The sequence below is a fragment of the Ornithodoros turicata genome, chromosome 5, assembly GCF_037126465.1.
Source record: "Ornithodoros turicata isolate Travis chromosome 5, ASM3712646v1, whole genome shotgun sequence".
Lineage (NCBI taxonomy): Eukaryota > Metazoa > Arthropoda > Arachnida > Ixodida > Argasidae > Ornithodoros > Ornithodoros turicata.
In genome coordinates, this window is record NC_088205.1 from 50,385,664 (window position 1) to 50,402,990 (window position 17,327).

At 43.3% G+C, this 17,327-nt stretch overlaps 1 protein-coding gene across 4 annotated transcripts in view; it reads right to left on the bottom strand.

Moving 5' to 3' along the window:
* LOC135394457 (uncharacterized) overlaps positions 1–17,327 on the bottom strand; it is a 112,487-nt gene that overhangs the window by 1,977 nt on the left and 93,183 nt on the right. For all 4 annotated transcript variants that reach the window (XM_064625191.1, XM_064625194.1, XM_064625193.1 and 1 more), the window contains 5 exons: positions 14,852–14,897; positions 14,660–14,769; positions 12,054–12,168; positions 9,897–11,992; positions 2,125–2,475 (listed from right to left, as the gene is read on the bottom strand). In XM_064625191.1, coding sequence (XP_064481261.1) covers positions 2,125–2,475; positions 9,897–11,992; positions 12,054–12,168; positions 14,660–14,769; positions 14,852–14,897 — 2,718 coding nt within the window. The remainder of the gene's footprint in view (positions 1–2,124; positions 2,476–9,896; positions 11,993–12,053; positions 12,169–14,659; positions 14,770–14,851; positions 14,898–17,327) is intronic.

The following is a 17,327-nucleotide window of genomic DNA, read 5'->3' on the forward strand; positions in this document are numbered from 1 at the left end:
ATGTAATGCCCTACGGGTCCCTTCAGATATCTGCATAAATAAATAAACTGTTTGAGACATTCTGGGCCTGACACAGAAAGTTTTTCAGATTTGATATTGTTCATTTAAAGGGGCCGTAAACAGATACACAAGGTGTGCATTTCTCTGCGTTATATTATTGCAACTTCGGCAGTGAAAGTCCCTTGCAATTACTAGTGCTCAAAACCAAAAGGCGCTTGGATACAGATGAAATATTCACTGCACTCTTCCGCTTCTTCACTTCGCCCTGCGCCCTAATTTTACGTCATTTTGACTTGGCACTTTCCTCACCAATTACGATCAAGGGTTCTATGTATGATTTCATTTCACTTGCGGAAATGGACTAGATGAATGTGAGTCTTATTCTATTCAAAATCTAGACAGTTACAACCTCAAACTGGAAAACAAATGCATTCAATTTATATATCACACGCGCACTACGTTTTCCGCACAGTAGCACGCAGCACACCACGAGCGCGAACGAATATCTGGCACTACAGTTCCGGAATCTCAGGTAGGTGCATGATGAATCATATTTGTCATCTTTGAATGGTTCCGACGACTGGGCTGCTGTACTTTGGTTTGGTTTGAGCCACGCGGCATCGCGTCACCAACTCGCGTGGCACAGCGGTTGGCGTGCTGGCCATGTCACGTCATGACTGGGACATACCCGGGCTCGATCCCATCATATGATAGCAGCCCAATTGTTGACGTTTGTGGAACCACGGAGCGCAAAATGTAGTTCCACACAAACAAACTGAGCACTCCACCTCACAGCTGATAATGAAGCCTGTTTATTGGCTTTAATTTGAAATGTCATGTTTGGAGCTCGGCCTCCCCGATTGTACAGCAAAAGGCTACGTAGCCATATGACGTATGCGTGATGGAGAGAGGCGCGCTGGTTACTCATCTTTGAAAGCATTTATATGGGTCACTGAGCTGGCATGAGCCGAATGAAATGTATATTTCGGTATTTTGGCCTGCGTTCTTTCATGGAGTAGCATTATTTGTGAAATGTTGGCGGCCTGTTTACGGACCCTTTAAAATTAAAATTTTAACATTTTGTTAAAAGATGATGCAACGCTTTATGCCTTCTTTGTAGGCCCACTTGTCAATGATGCTGAAAAATGCCTTCCTCCAGGGAATGACATTCTCATTGCATGAAAATTCCCCTTCAAGAAATATCTTGGGTGACGAAAACAGGAAAGAGTCAGAAGAAGCAGAAAATGGAAACAGCATCGGTGTACCAAAAGGAGCAGATGCAGTACTTGTGCCAAACTTCATACCTTTCACAGTTTCAAAGTTCACCAAAGTTGTTCAATAAATTATTAAATTCTAGTTTCATTATTTCTTGATTCATTATTCAAAATTAATTAGGACAACACCCCAGCAAGCTGCAAGTGTTGATCAATAGTGGCCCACTTTGCCTAGGATATATAGAGATTTTTTTTTATAAGAAGCCAATGAAAGCAGCACAGACGCTGTTTCTGCAGGTGAGTTTCAGCAATGGATATAAATTTATTAACTAACTTTTTAATTAGATGTTTACAGGGAAATGTGCAGGAAAATAGCAGGATTGGGGCCGATCACCATTTAAAGCCATCCTCGTTTTTCAAATCCTGAAATGTGCGTGAACTTTGAGATTTCCATTGCCAAGTTTTGCAATACAAATGAGCCAAAACTGTAAACTAAGCGCATGATGAGTGCAGGAGGAAAAACTTCCATCTCACACCGCAGGGTCACGAGCTTTGAAGCGATGGAGCTGATTGGAACAGGCGTTCTGCTGCTGTACAGGCAGACATTATACATCGTACTGCAGACATCCTATTGACAGGTGGAAAACCCATCCTTTCTTATCTCCGAGCTACGCAAACAGGTGCTGGGGACTAAGATATTGAAAGTATCGTTTACAGGCACCACATCAAAAGTGAAGATGGCTTCTGCTCTACACAAAAGGATGCAGATGTGGCAACAATGGCAAAGTGGCACATTGTGACACCTACCATGTCGCAGAAATTCTGAGAACACCCTCAGGGGAACTGACACTCTTCAATCGATACTCATTGTTGGTTTTATTAATGCAACTGAAACCAAAATAAAGCATACCTCAATTACAAACGATGTTTCTGCTGGACGTCCAAGAAGTGCTCGTTCCCTCTGCTCACGCATCTCCCTGCGCTGCTGAGCCAACTGGAGCCAGGCTGGCTGGCCATCCAATCCGATAGCATCGGCCTTGTTTATGCGGAATGATCCGCTCGAGGACGGGCTGCTGCTGCTCACAGAACTCGCTCTGTGCAATGAACGAGAAACCTTTGGACTTTCACATGTGACGGGCTTCTCTGCTGGTTCTTGGCGGGGTTTTGTTGTAGCTTTCACAATATCTTCCTGCGCTACCTCAGGTGATGTGTGATACCGGGGACGTGATCCGTGATTGCGTCGTGGCTGCGCACTTGTGTCCTGAACAGAAGTGAGTCATTCCACAAATGAAGCAAGAAGGTAATTAACGGATCATCCAATGCTATGTGTTGAATACAAAGTAAAGTCCTGATGTCTTACTGCACATTCTACTTTCATAAATAAATCTCTGGCACAATAGTAGCTTTATGCTTATCATCTGATGCTACTTTTAGATGAAGGCTTCACAACTGATCTAGTACATCCAAGGTCATTAGATGTCTATCTGCTCCCCTAACTTTCTGGGGACCCTGCAAATGGTGAAAAGGTCAGTTATACAGGGAGCAGTTAAGGCTGCACATACAAGGTCCTGTTACCATGAGGTTAAAGATGCCTTTGATAGACAGGTGACAAGGTTGTTGGAAGCAGGGTATTCCGGGAATATGATTCTAAGCGTGTGTTCGAGGCTGGTAAAGCAGATGGAGGCTGAAGTAAAGGATAGGCAAGTGCAAAAAGATAGGATAGTTGTTATCCCTACATACAGGGATTATCATATAGGTTGAAAAAAAATGGCAAGAACACATCAGGTAAATGTTGTATGTGGAGATAACATGAAGCTTGCCTCGTTACCGGCTACACCATGAATAAAGAGAAAAAGGCAGACTGTACTGTAAAGCATCAGCAACGGGATGTACAGTGTGTAACAACTGTGGTTTACAAAATTTTGTTAGGTTGTGGTAGTACCTATATTGGGCAAACGGGCCGATGCTTGAATGTGCGTTTCATGGAACATAAAAATATATAACAGAAGAAGCAGATAAGGAAATTTGTTCCTCCATTCTGGAGATTGTGGCTGTGATGGAATATATAAAAAAAACCTATGGTTAGATGAAGATATAAAAAACAGAGGGAGTAGGGCATTAGGGAATCCTTGTTGATAGGGGAAGCAGGAGACACGTGTGTTAGCTCAGGAAGCAATGCATCGACAGGAAGGGAGAGGGAGTACCTTATGCATAGGTAAAAGCAACGGTTTTGAATGAGTCTGTATTAACATGTTGAAAGTAGCAGAAAGTTGAAAGTAGAAACAGTGTGACCCTGACAGCACCCTGGTATATTCCCATCATCACGACCAGGATCGCCATCGCCACTTCGATCATCACTGTCATCCCTCATCATCGTCATCGCTCATGTTAGGCCCCCAGCTATGGGGTGGCGTTCCACTCCTGGAGTGGAAAACTTTCCCACTTCATTGTCAGATACTATAATTGTTGTTGTTGTTGAAAGTAGTATTCCGTGTTGTATGGTGTTGTCCTTGTTTGGGTTTTCAGTGCTTTTAGTAGAATGCAAGTCTTATAGCAACAGGCCCAAATGGATGTTTTAGTGACCCTGCAAAATAAAGGAATGTAGAAACTTTGTCGAGTGCGTCCAACGGAAGTGATAAAATGATAAAAACACTGAAACTACTGTTTATTAATGTTCAAGCTTTCTTGCAGTAGTCAGCATTTCATCACGTACAAAAATCACCTTGTTTGACGACACTTTTGTACCTGACGAAATGCAGACTACTCCAAGAAAGTTTGTATGTTAATAAACAGTAGTGTCAGTGTTGTTATCTTTTTGTCAACCCTGCAAAATGTCACATTGAGACTTGGGCACGATACCATGTTGTAGAACAAGGAGACATAGTGACAAGAGCTCTTTATTTGCTGTAGTGTGTGAACACACTGAGTGAGGGGAACATGATCGCAGATCACTACCTCCTCATCCCATATCTAGGCTACAAAACTTACCTGAATAACAAACAACAATGCCTTATCTTTAAACTATTGCACATTCATGTACAAACACCAAATGTTTGGTGACATTTATATCCAAATATGGTTACATGATGAACATTGCTATACAAGTGTATCTGACACCCCCTTTACTTCGGCTAGTTAGTGGTTTTCCAGTGGCATACTGGACATTACCGTACATTTCTTTCATGCCAGTAACAGTTGTGGTGAGTGGTTTATGCAGAATCGCAAGCACTGGGTGGGAAAAATTGGGGGGGGCATTATTACAGTTACATTGGAACAGCCTTATGAATCATTGAGATGCGTCTAAAGCTCAAAAACAAAAGTCCCCCCTGTAGGGGCTGCGCGGGAAAGGAAGGCAGGGCGTGTTGCCGGGGGAGGGGGGAGTCTGGATAAATCACTGGTTGCTGCTCCTCTTGTTTTACAGTACTATCCTGGATATGAAATTCCAGACTTTAGCTACATCCAGATTAAATCCACATGAAAAGCACGTGTGTTTGTTTGCCGAACAATTAGTAGGATGACGTTGATTAAATCATTTCAAAAGAGGGACGTGGATAGACCCACTTTTTTGTATAGGGAGACTCGGGTTTGAGTTGAATGACTTTGTACACATGGAATTCAATCACATGCCTTTGATCTGAGTTATGAATCACATTGTTCTACATTCCAAGTCCAAGGTATAGCTCAAATTTACTTGACCTCAATAACTGAGATGCACAGCTGGACGTCAGTAACTGACAGTGACATTTCACGAGTAGGTAATACAAACATATTTATATGTTAAGGCGCACTTTTTACATACATGTTCCCGAGTCAAGTGGCCTATAATGATCACCATCTGTCGATGCATGTAGTCTTGCGAGTTGAAAATGGGAGTAGGAAATACATCCAGTGCAACGTGCTATGGAGCAGTAAAGCTGATTGATGCTGGCAATAAACTTAACGGACTTGGAACATTGCAGATGACAAAAAGCCAGCAACAGCCGGTGGCTGGACTCCAACCCACACCTCTCCGATTGCCAGTCCGGTGTGGGTACAGGAGTGGGTACCAATTACGCTACACTGACATCACCTTGCCTTGTTGTGCTGATGACAGCATGATGTCTTAACGTTTGTTCAGTCTCTGCAATTTACGTTGCTTAAGTTGCTGACATCAAAGGAGGTTGTCTTCCTGGCTGAATTCGAGGGGAATATCTGATTATGATTATCTTAATGTACTCGCTTCTTTCAGCAAAAAAAAGTATGGGCTACCATTAAGTAATGACTGCCTCGAAATCAGCAATTTAATATTAATCAGTTATTAATCACTCAGTCACATGAACAACATGGGTGTTGACATGAATTTGAGACAAAATTTGCCACATTTTGTATTCGCGATACCAGCGAAGCCGTGGCCACCCGGAGGCAATTTTGAAAAGCTGTGAGTGGAGGTCGGAGCGCGCATCCGGACAAAGAAGAGGTACAGCATACGGCGTTTCACGTTTCTCTTGCTTATGGACAGAGTGCCGGCAACAAAGAGTGTATCGAAATCGAAAAGAGGAATGTTGCACTACTAATTTCGTCTCGGACTGTTGGAAATAACCCACGCTTTCCTTTAACAGTTCCTAATCAAGAAGAACGGAACAGAGGCCCCATGTGTCGACCCGTCGCACGAGTTTCCTGATCAACTCTGTCACCATGATTTTATGTTAATATTAATCTTAGTAATACAGAACAAGGATCCGACATTTCTTTGTCGTGTTGACATGTATGCATTTTCAGACCACAGGCAAAGTAAGCAATATCACAGTACTAACGCAGCGTAGCCGAGCATCCGCTATGGATGTTCTGTGGGAGAGAAGCTTCTGTCTGCTGCCACACACGTATCAACGAATGACTCGCAAAGGTAAAAATATCACACCAAGTTGTATGTAGATACCAAGAGCAGTGCAGAAAACGAATACTTCACTTTGCCAGAGCATCTCCTGCAGCGCTCAGATGTTCACCGCACACCATATGGCATGTTAAATAGTTGCACATGTGTGGTGTTAAGTCAAGACAATGTGTCAAATATACGTGCGTGTGCCAAGGGTTTTCAAAATATGTATTGTTCACGTATACCTTTGACATACAGTCACAGAGTTCTGAAAACATCAGGGTCAGAGCTAACGTCATATGAGCACGTTTTGTCATCACCACACCAAACAAAGTAGTGTTCTCTTGAGCTATTGAAAATGTCCACGTGAAGGTTATCTTGTGCATCACAATCTTTTATGATTACTTGTGCCTCAAAGTTCCGACAAAAAGTCTCTAATTTCTAGCAACACTACACTTCCGACGGAGCTGTGGTTAACTTGCAACACTCATATGTTAATACAGTCGACCCCCGTTTATCCGGACTTCATTTATCCGGATCCCGCGGTATCCGGACAAAAGGCACGGGAACAGATTTTCCTCCATGTATTTTGTTCTCGTTTATCCGGACTTCAGCTTCCGGACTCGGACAAGAATTCCAGGGAACGAAAGTCGAAAATTCTTGTAATCCAGCTTCAGTTATCCGGACTACCATGAGTAAGAGGAGACGCTGACCCCACTTCGTCACCCTTTTCGCTGTTTTGGGTTATTCCCGTCACACGTCAGGGACCTACATTCCTCCGTAGGGGAGACAACCGTGCACGATGACCCCCTTTTCTATTTGTGTGCGTCACGTTGACCAGTCGAGTCATTTGGAAATATCTCGAGCAACTGTCCGGTTCTAGAGGGGAAAACTCCAACCCGAGGACCTGCTGCTTACGGCCCGTTGAGCTGCGATTCCTGATGCAGAGATTCACTGCGACTGCCGTAGATGATGCTGTGGTTTCTGACTACGTTGACGTTGATAAGGATGATGACGCGTGTGCAGCTATGACTGACGACGGTGTGATTGCTGCTGTTGTCTCCGATCATGTGCAGCAACACGGTGCCGATGACGCCAGTGAGAAACAAGGCTCGGACATTGACACTTTACGACCGCACTGACATTCTTCGAGCAGCGCAACAGCGTGGCTCAACTCTATGCAATTAGCAAAAGTTTGCAGGAATCGAGTGCCTACACTACTATGTAACAGCTGTCATTGACGAGATTTCTGTGTTTTAATTAAACCTTGCTCTGTAGGACGTCTCTATTCGGTCGTTTCATTTATCCGGATGCCCCGGTATCCGGACGATTTCGCCGGGAACGGCACCGTCCGGATAAACGGGGGTCGACTGTACTACGGGACTATCGGAGCAGAAGCTCAAACATGTAGTATTGCATGCAGAGTACTAATCCACATTGCAAAACACATGCTATGTCACTCTTCTCAGCAACTAATCCCTGCTGCCTTAGATTCTAAAATGCCTCCTTTGTTCGCTCGACTCCTGACGTATGTAAACAGACTCTGACAACGGAAACTTTTTGCCTACTTCTCTGAGTTGAACTGCACAGTATGAGATGACCAGCAGACAAACTTGATTCCATTTTCATGAAACATGTGAATTTGTGGGTATTAAAAACTGAAACAGATGAACATAATTCGGCTGACACCGCATTCCCTATAAGCTGGCTTTTCTCGGGAGACCTCCTTTCGTCCGCCATCTTGGCAGAGCCGTTTATAGAGAGAGTTTGGCCATTGGGAGGAGCCTAACTTAAAGCGCGTCACGGCCGAACGACCTCCCTCGTCGAGCTCAATTGTTATCCAGTCATCAACCGGTCGCAGACGCCATATTGACGCTGATCGTTGTTTACAATCCAAGGAGAGAAGACACGTGCGTACTTCTTGCTTCGAAAGCATTTCGTCCTTGAACTCTTTCTGTTCGGCAACAAAGCCCCCCTTATCACTTGCGCCAGTGGGTCATAAGCCGGTTATTCCTGTAGATTACATTCAACACGGCCACGAAGGTGTCGACCAGCTGGCGGACAGCATCAATATGGCGCGGACTAGATGCCTGATAAGCGGATTCCGCTCGGATTCAGGCTTTTTGGGCGGCGCAACGACGACTCTGACGTCAAAATAAGCTCCTCCCATGAGGCGGCAAAAGATCAAAGAATGGCCAAACTCTCCCTATAAATGGCTCTGCATCTTGGAAGTTCGGGGCGCCACCTGTAGTTTATTGGAATCGCGAATATTTTGGAACTTATAGATCAATATTTTTGTTCAAGGTACAGGCGTATCTTCATGAGCTTTCTGCTGTTTGCACCAACTCTTTTGTGTTCCAAAATTAATTTTGGAAATAAGAAATTTTGGAAATGGGATAGCTTTCTCTCTGAAACTTACATCATACAATAGGGCATTCATTTGGTTACATATTCCTGTAGCAACATATTTTGAAGTGATACCCTCAGTCACAAAAAAAAAGGATATTTGTCAAATCACCCAAAAATGGCCATTTTTGCGTCGGTAAGGAAAGAGTTAAGTATTTCTCTTAAGAACGTGCAATGTTGAGAGTCTCACCATACAAGCTAGACCTAACAGGCAAAACATAATAAGAACTCTGAGCACCATATCGTACTGTACTGCCAGCATAACTATTTGTAGAAACTGACAATGTGTTATGCCCCTGTCAGACGACAACTCAATTCAGAAGCCTCAATGTCAATTTAGTAACTGTCATTTAGGTTAAAGGACCTTTGTGTCCGTGTCACACAGCAGTGCAAATAGCCTTTAGCAATAACTAGCACTTTCGGCTAATTGAGCTCACTAACGACCTTTAGAGCATAAACGGCATAGTCTTGAAAGCAGAGCACTCACATGTACCCTCGCGCCTAGAGATTGTTTACACTGTGAGCACAAATGACCTCCATTCGTATTTAGCTTCTGCTCTACGTTCGTTTAGCTTTATCCATTATTTTCTATTTCCGTAGACATTACGTTGCAAAAAATTGTAACTATTCTTTGCTTATATATTCACAAATAATTGCTTCATAAGCTTGATAAGGTTGTTCATTGATGCAATACCGTCCTTGCAGCAAGCCACCATTTCTCAGAATGGCTCCCCCTTTACTTAAAAATATACTGCTGCGATAGAGGTCATGAAGGATTAAAACATGGTCTGAGTAGCATTTTCTCTTGATATAGAGAGCTGCTTTTGTATTGTTGGGATACTGACTTGTCTTCCACCATGTATGCAAAAGGAAACAAATTGTTTGGTTATCGATTTGAACATCACTGGATAGGAATGTCAGTCAGTGCACATCTGAAGCAACACAAATGTCAGTTTACTAATTGACATTTAATTTGCCATCTGGCAGGGGTATTACTTTCCATTCTCTTCTCATTCCATTCTCTCGCTTCTCGTTAAGTTATTAGCATTGAGGGGTTAGTATCCCGACGAGATGTTGTGGTCGCACAAAAGTCAACCTGTTTCATTTTTCGTTGTACACACATATTCTCATGCAAATTTCAGGGACTTTTAGTGCATATAAATCCATGGTCTGCCAATAATACACGGATGTATCAATATCACCTGATTGCACCCTGAATTACACACTTAAAAATAGTACCCGTACACCCCACCCGGAATCTGAGAAAAGCATTGAGCCCGAAGAAGTCTGACCGCAATTATGCACTACTAATCTCGTGAACAAATTTCTGAGCAGAGTTTGATTTTTAAAGTACAAGGCCTACGTGAACTTCAGTCTACACGTTTGTGTGCTTCAACTAATTGAACCCTAAATAATGGTCTTACCTTGTCAGACTCATTAGCAGAGTTTGCAACTACAGTGCCCTTTCCAGTATGTTGTCCTCCAAGTTGTGATGTCAATGGCGAACTAGATTGCCAGCCATTCTTGGACACGACTTCCACAGCCTTTCCTGTAAGTTCTGGCACTTTTGTAGACTTGGCTGGTGCATCGGTAGTTATCATGTTCACGGCCTTACTCACAGTCTTTACGGGACTCTCCATGTTTTTCACTGAAGTACCTTTAGCAGCAGTAGATTCGAACATTTTGGAAATCTGCGATGCTGAACGGAATTCAGCCTGCACGGTGGGTTTAGAATGCTCGGACGATGAAACACCATTTTGTGTCACGACAGCCTGCTGCTTACCGCGCTGATGTTCTGGGGTGATAACTGTAGAAGATTCTGAGATCTTCACTATAGTGCCACCAGCAGCAGTGACGCTGACCATATCACCAGGGTTAGCCTCAGTTTTCTCAGTGGCAGCATCTGCATCAGCAACAGCTGTGTCGTCATTTGGTTCTTTGTCACAATGTTTCTGTTTCAACGAACGTCGTGCAAAAACTTTGAACAATTCTGGTTCATTGTTGCTGGCTATTCCCTTGACTTGGACTCCTCTGCTGAAAGGCCTCGGTTTAATGTCGTCTCTTCTTTGTGGACTACCAAGTGCCTCTGTGGTCTGGCTTGGCTGGTCTTTTCCATCATTATTATGGTCAGTGTTCCTCAGCTCAACTTTCTCCCTGATGTCTGGCACTCTGGACTTCACTTCTGGCCTGTCCTTCATATCTGTAGTGGAATGTATCTTTATCTCAAAGTGATGGGTCGTCGGTTTGTCTTCAAATGATGATGTTTGGTCCCAGCTCTTTGGTCCCAACGGGAGCGATTCTTGTCCCTGGTTCTGCTTCTCGTCCCCGACGAGTGACTTTCTACGACCCTTGTAAATTCTGAAGTGCACTGGATAGCTCATCGGCAACTTTTCAGGAGTGCTTTCACCCACCAAGTTTTGTTCTGTTGAAAACAGATCATTCTTTTCTTCTTTCTTTGGACTGCTGTCTCCTTTTATTGGAGGTGGAGAAGGGCTACTATCCTTCTTCCGTTGGTTAAATGGAATGATTTCAACAGAGAGTGGCCTCTGTATTTCAGCTGGCTTACTTCTGTTTGCAGAAATAGGCTCCATGCAAGAATAACGTCTGTGCGCTTCATTCCGCTTATTAAAGGGACTGTGAGGGGCCTGTGTTTCCCTGCAGTCTGTGTCATTTGCAGAGGGAATCTTTTTCGGTGGACTAGTTAGCTTCAACTGTAATGAGTGCTCTAACAAAGACTCATTCTCTTGCTGGACACAAGATGGCACTTTTTGGCTAAGAGAGGTGATTTGACAATCCTTATCTGAGTCAGCACTCACATTACCATTCAGCAAATCCAACTTCCTTTGTTCCTCCTGTACCTCATCAAGTGTCATTTTGCTGTCTCCTTGTTGGGCAAGAGCCTCAAGTGACTGTATAGCCTCACGGACATCCACCACTGCCTCTTCATCACGGACACCGTTACATTCTGTAGGGCTCATCTTCTTTTCCATTTCTTCCTGCCTCTTGTTGAACTGTGCAATCTCATGCAGGAGCTTGAGTTCAGCTGCCTTTGGTTTACCCGCAATGTGCTTGTCTTTAGGCTGCTTGGGAAATTTGCTGCCGTTCTTTGTAGAACTCTCATCGTCTACCTGCTTCACTTCTACACTCACTGTTGTCGTGTGCGTCTTTGAAATCTGGCTTTCTGGCACTGCTTGCAACTGCTCATCTTCAACAGTCATTTCTGAGATGCTGCATGAGTCATCATTCTGTCTAAGATGATGTGAAGAGAAATCACAAACGTGAGCTGGAATTGCTCCAACAGGACTTTGTTCGATTGGAATGCTTTCAGATGTCTCCTGCGTTGTTCTGTCTTCAAGCTCCTTTACAGGGTCTGGTGCTACGGGGGTCGAGCATCCAAGATGTGGGGCATCACTTGACTTTCTCATTTTCGTTTCAGGGGAGCGTTGCTCCTCTGGGTGAGGCGGAAGGATTGGTTCGGAAGGGACAGAAGTATCAGTACTGCTGCATGATGTACTTGATGCTGAAAAGGTGTAATGCACACACTAGAGCATGTCTGAAACACTCAATTTGTTCATCTTTACCTTCTGGATGTTTATGCTCAGTATCCACAGTTTCAGTCGGGATGGACACAAGACGTGTGCAATCTTCGCTCACCTCTGGAGTTGCGGGGAGATTACTCGGTGGTGCTGCAGATAACTGTTAACAAACATCAAGGATAGTTTTACACTCCACCCTTATTGCGGTGGAAATTGAAGTGGGTTGAGGTTTACACGCGCAATGCAATAGTAATACTATTTTCAGTGTAACGAAATACTGCTATAATGTGTAGACAATTGAACTTCTGTACGCAATAAGCAAGTCGACTTATCCCCTTTTTACTATTTTTGCTGCAATAACTTACCTGCCAAAAAAAATTTAGGACCGTATTGCAATTTATTGACCCGCTATGCAGGAAAGTAATAAACGGAAAATGCATGTGTGTCAATGGGACGGACAATCAAATCAGGCTGCTTTTCTCGGTTTGGGATTTTTCGGCTTATCCCCTTATTGCATACGGAGGTTCAATTACACGAGACAGGTCATTACACGACACAGAAAAACCACTTCACTTGTCTTATTCACATGGAGTAGAAAGGAGGAGTCTGATCTCCGCCGCTCTTCAAGCGGAAAGAGATTACCCCTAATTCGCCGCATAATTTCCGGTCGCGCCGCAGCGCTTGCGTGCCCTGGGAGGTCAGATTCCGAAACCCATAGCCTTGACAGTGCATTATTTTTATAATTTTCTGCAAAATAGTGGCACATAAAAAAATATTTGACATTGCAAGTCTGCATATTGTACTGACAAGACTACGCCATTTAATTTTTTCGCATGCCCTCTCGGCATTTCTTTAGCCTACGGACACCTACGGAGGACACATTTTACTGCAGCAACGTCAAAGGCAGCCATGTTTGTTGACATTGTGCATATCCGTGCTGTGCTGGTATCGAAGCTTGAATGTGGCAAGATGCTGAGAATTTCGCAATATTTTCGTTTATTGATCAAATACAAAGTAGTTATTGGTTGGCTGGATGCAACTAAAGTGTGTTTAAGCAAGAATTGAGTGATTATTTGCATTAGACGTTGTCTGAATAATGTCGGTTTGTACCCGAAGTATAAGAAATGTTTGTTCTTGTAAGAAATTCGACTTACACTGCTGTCTAGATTCGGCAACGATGTTTATATAATGTGTAAGTACGAGTCTACAGTAATTATGTGTATGAAATTCCCAATGGGGCATTCCAAACTGCTCTCCAACTGCGCATGTTTCGGTTGTTGTACGTATGTCTGATGAATTGCCACTATAAATTCTCAGGAGTACTGACTTTCATGAGCTTTATTTTGTATGCTCTTAGGTAAAAGTTAGATTTAACGACGACACTAGATATGTATGTTTATATAATGTGTAAGTACGAGTCTACAGTAATTATGTGTATGAAATTCCCAATGGGGCGTTCCAAACTGCTCTCCAACTGCGCATGTTTAGGTTGTTGTACGTATGTCTGATGAATTGCCACTATAAATTCTCAGGAGTACTGACTTTCATGAGCTTTATTTTGTATGCTCTTAGGTAAAAGTTAGATTTATCGACGACACTAGATATGTATAACGCAGTAGCCTGCTGGTTTCATGACGCCCAAACTGTGTGTGCGCGACCTTCGAAAGTTGTAAAGCGCTGGAGACGTCAGTAATTCTTGAAACTCAATTATCTATCGTGATAATTGAGTCCAGCGTTTGGCACCAGTAATGGTCAGGGGATAGCCAAGTCACGCAAACTTTACATCTTCAGATCGTGAAACATTGCACAATACTACAAAACCTTGCAGAAATTCAAGAGCTCAAAGCTAAGACGTGTTAATAGTGATGGTAAAGAAACTCATGTGTATTCTTCCTTGTACACTCACGTACCGTATAGCTTGCAGCTATTGCTGAGAGGGTCTAGCTCAGTGCTGCGTTATGGGTCCACAGTCAAACGGCCAGAACGATAGGTAATAGTTGACACCAAACTATACTATAAAAAACTGACAATCTTGCACGAAAACAAAGAAAGCATAGTATAGGAGCCTTCAAAGATGAGCACAAACACTCTTACTATTAAGTTGTCGATAAAAACACTTTATCGTAAAGCAAGGCAGAAGCAGAAATCACATTTCAGCATGTAACTCAAACAGTACAATTGGGCAGGAAGTTTTCAGGTCGAACTCTCTTTTCCCCCGGATTTCTCAACTTCCGGAACAAGATCAGAGCAGTTCAAGAGTATATTTGACATGAGTGAGTTTCTAGGTAAAGCGAGCTCTTGCATCTGCAGAAGGACTTTCAGTTTAAGATGTTCTTTAACCTCTTGTGCCCATTCAAGAAAAGCGTAAAACAGATGTAGGGTGTATTTCATTTCCTCTGTGCAACCATGTGCATGTGATGTTTGTTTCCTCATTTGCTTGATGGTTGTTCATACTTGGAGGTGCATGAATGCATAATTATTTAAGTAAAACACGATTCCTGTATAATTTTTTCACAAAGATTTGTACAAACCTGCCTGAGCAAGTACGACTCCTAACTGTTACACCCCAAATTTAAACAAAAAAAAGTATTTCCCGAGAACTTCTGGTTCAAAATATAATTGATGCAGTGCCATCACTTTTTGTTGCTTACCATTTGTAATCGCCTGTTGCGTGGCAATGCGTGCGTCCTCTTTGGCTTCACTGAGATCTTGTGCAATGCTGCTTTGTGGCTCAAGGGGAACGATTCTGTGTTGTCACCGTCTGCAGGGACACATTTATACACATTTTCTAAGTGCTGAAAAATGGTTAACACGAAATACACAAAGGCAAAGCAAAGACATACTAGCTGCGTCTCCTCTGCGGTCATGGACGGCTTGGCCAAGAGGATCCTGATGCAAAGAAATAATTGGAATAAGATTTATATCCTTTGCCTGTTGCATTTTGCACAAGGAAAGAGAGCAGTCATAAATCAAAAACAAAGCCCTTGAAGTTGAAGCTTTCAAGCATTTGTGCTTTTCGTTATCTAGTGGCATCACACCTTCCTCCATGCCTCCCTGTTCCAGGAATGTTGCACAAAACTCAAGCACACACTGTACGTTGTACCTTGGCACCTTTCTCAATACTACTTATACATTGCATTTTGCATCCTCTTACATACTTCTTTCATATTTTCTACAGAGTACCATACACACCAGTTGGAGACCTTGTGTCAAATAAGCTGCTTTTTTTTTGTTCTGGATAACACATTTTATCAAGCACAGTGAGCAACTGCTTCTCTGCCCACCTTTCTTAGTGAATTTTGATATAGCACTCAGACAGAGAGGCGGCCTCGTTTCTTGAGAACATTTAGCCTGTGTTTGTTCTTTGCTGTTGCTATATCATTATTCCATGATAGGCAAGCCTGAGCAATGGGCAAGACACATTGTATTTTAGACTCATTATATTTTAGTTTCTATGATGGTTTCATTCATGTTAGGATGTTGCAGGCCACCTTTTTGGGAGAAAAAGAGGCCCTATGGGCACTGCATGAGAACAGTTTAGTACTGTCATGCTGTAGAACTTAAGTACTGAGTGAAACACTAAATGAAGTCTTCCTGTTGTTGTAGTTATTGTTGTTTCTAGATGCTAAACTAGTGATTCAGCTGAGCATGTCAGAAAAATGTCGAAAGGTGTTTGTGTACATCTGAAGTTTGCACTAATGTTTACTCTAAAGCTTTAAGTAAGACATTTTTCTATTTGTGATTACGACCCATATGCTGCTTTCGTAAATGTGTACTGAATAATTTTCGCTGCATATTTGGTGTTCTATATTAAGTGCTTTGTTTTCTCAGTGCCTGCACATCTATCAATCTTTTTTTGCCGTTTGTGTCTACATTTCTCTATGAAGTAATGAGAGGAAAAATGTGGCTTGAAAACTGACATTGTAACCATGCCTCCGGTACCAGCATCCATACCCAATGTTCAGTACGAGTCACATCTTGACAGCACAAACATGTAAATAGTGAGCTGTGTAAATAGATGAAGGAATTAAATTATGAGCAATGGAATCAAATTTTGTGCAGGACTACAGAATGTTGCAAAACAGGCAAGGTCTATCAACGGCACGCTCTATAGATAGGGCTTTGTGTTTCTGTGTTAAACCCAGAAAGACCCTAAAGCTGAACTCTGCAATGCGCCCAAGCAACCCCTCTTCTGGAATGGCGATGCCTCTGTGGCTCCCTCTCGTGTTGTGCACACGAAACACCACAGCCGCTTCTGGCATCGGCAGCGAACATCCAATCCGATCAATTGCTGCAGTGCTAATCCAGTGTTTGTCCATCGCACATGCTGTACACGAGCGTGAGACTAGCCCACACAGGAGAAACCAAAGTGTAGTCCGAAGTGTAGTCTGAAGTGTAGTCCGAAGTGTAGCCCATGCACGTGCATCATTCTTGGTTTGTGCAATTGGCCAAAAAGAAAAATCAATTGAATCGTGGGTGGCAGAGCACAATGAGCTTTAAATAGTAAAAAAGCGGAAAGGCCAATGGGAGGTCAGCACCTTGTTATGTAAACACTGTTCCACTGGAATGGTGACTGATCTTGCAAATAAACCTAGTGATGGTATAAGAGAACACCTGGCATCTGCAAGACACGCTAGACATGCTAGAATGCAGAAAGAAAATAACAAGCTGAGAAAGAGAAGCTGTTGACAATTGCCGATGCCTGTTGCCGATAAAGAGTGCTAGAAAAGATGGAGGGTGCGATTCATTTCTGTGTCAATGCATCTTGCGAGAGTGGGATTAGCCTGGAGCAGGTAGATGGACCCATGGGCAGTTTTATCAGAGTCTACTGCCCTGCTGTGAAAACTATGCTCCGCAGCATCCAACTGCGGTCAAAGTACCTCAAAGAAGTCCTCGATGCACATATGGAAGCAATCAAGCCGGATATTGGCCAGTCAAAAATATATGTTGTAGTATGGCAGTAATCGAAAAAAGCCAGACAGTGGCGGCAGCCCCCCACAAAATCGCAAAATCTGTATCAAAATCCGTGGTACCGCACACGGAGCAATCCGTGCCTCTCTATTGGTCGGGCGCCACAAGCGTGTCCGGATTGGTTGCCGGAATTTGAAAACGGCACTTCGCGCTTCCTCGCTTGCGTGCTGCGTACTCCCTCGGCGGTTTCATTTGAAATTGGAACGGCGGACGCCGGGTTGGCGGTGTCTTTCGTTGGGAGGCAAGTGCATTCGCCATTCGCCATCCTATCCAAGTATTATGGTGTCTTCGATCATGTTGTACTGTTCCTCGATACAAGCATCGGTCTACGAACAGCCAATCGGATTT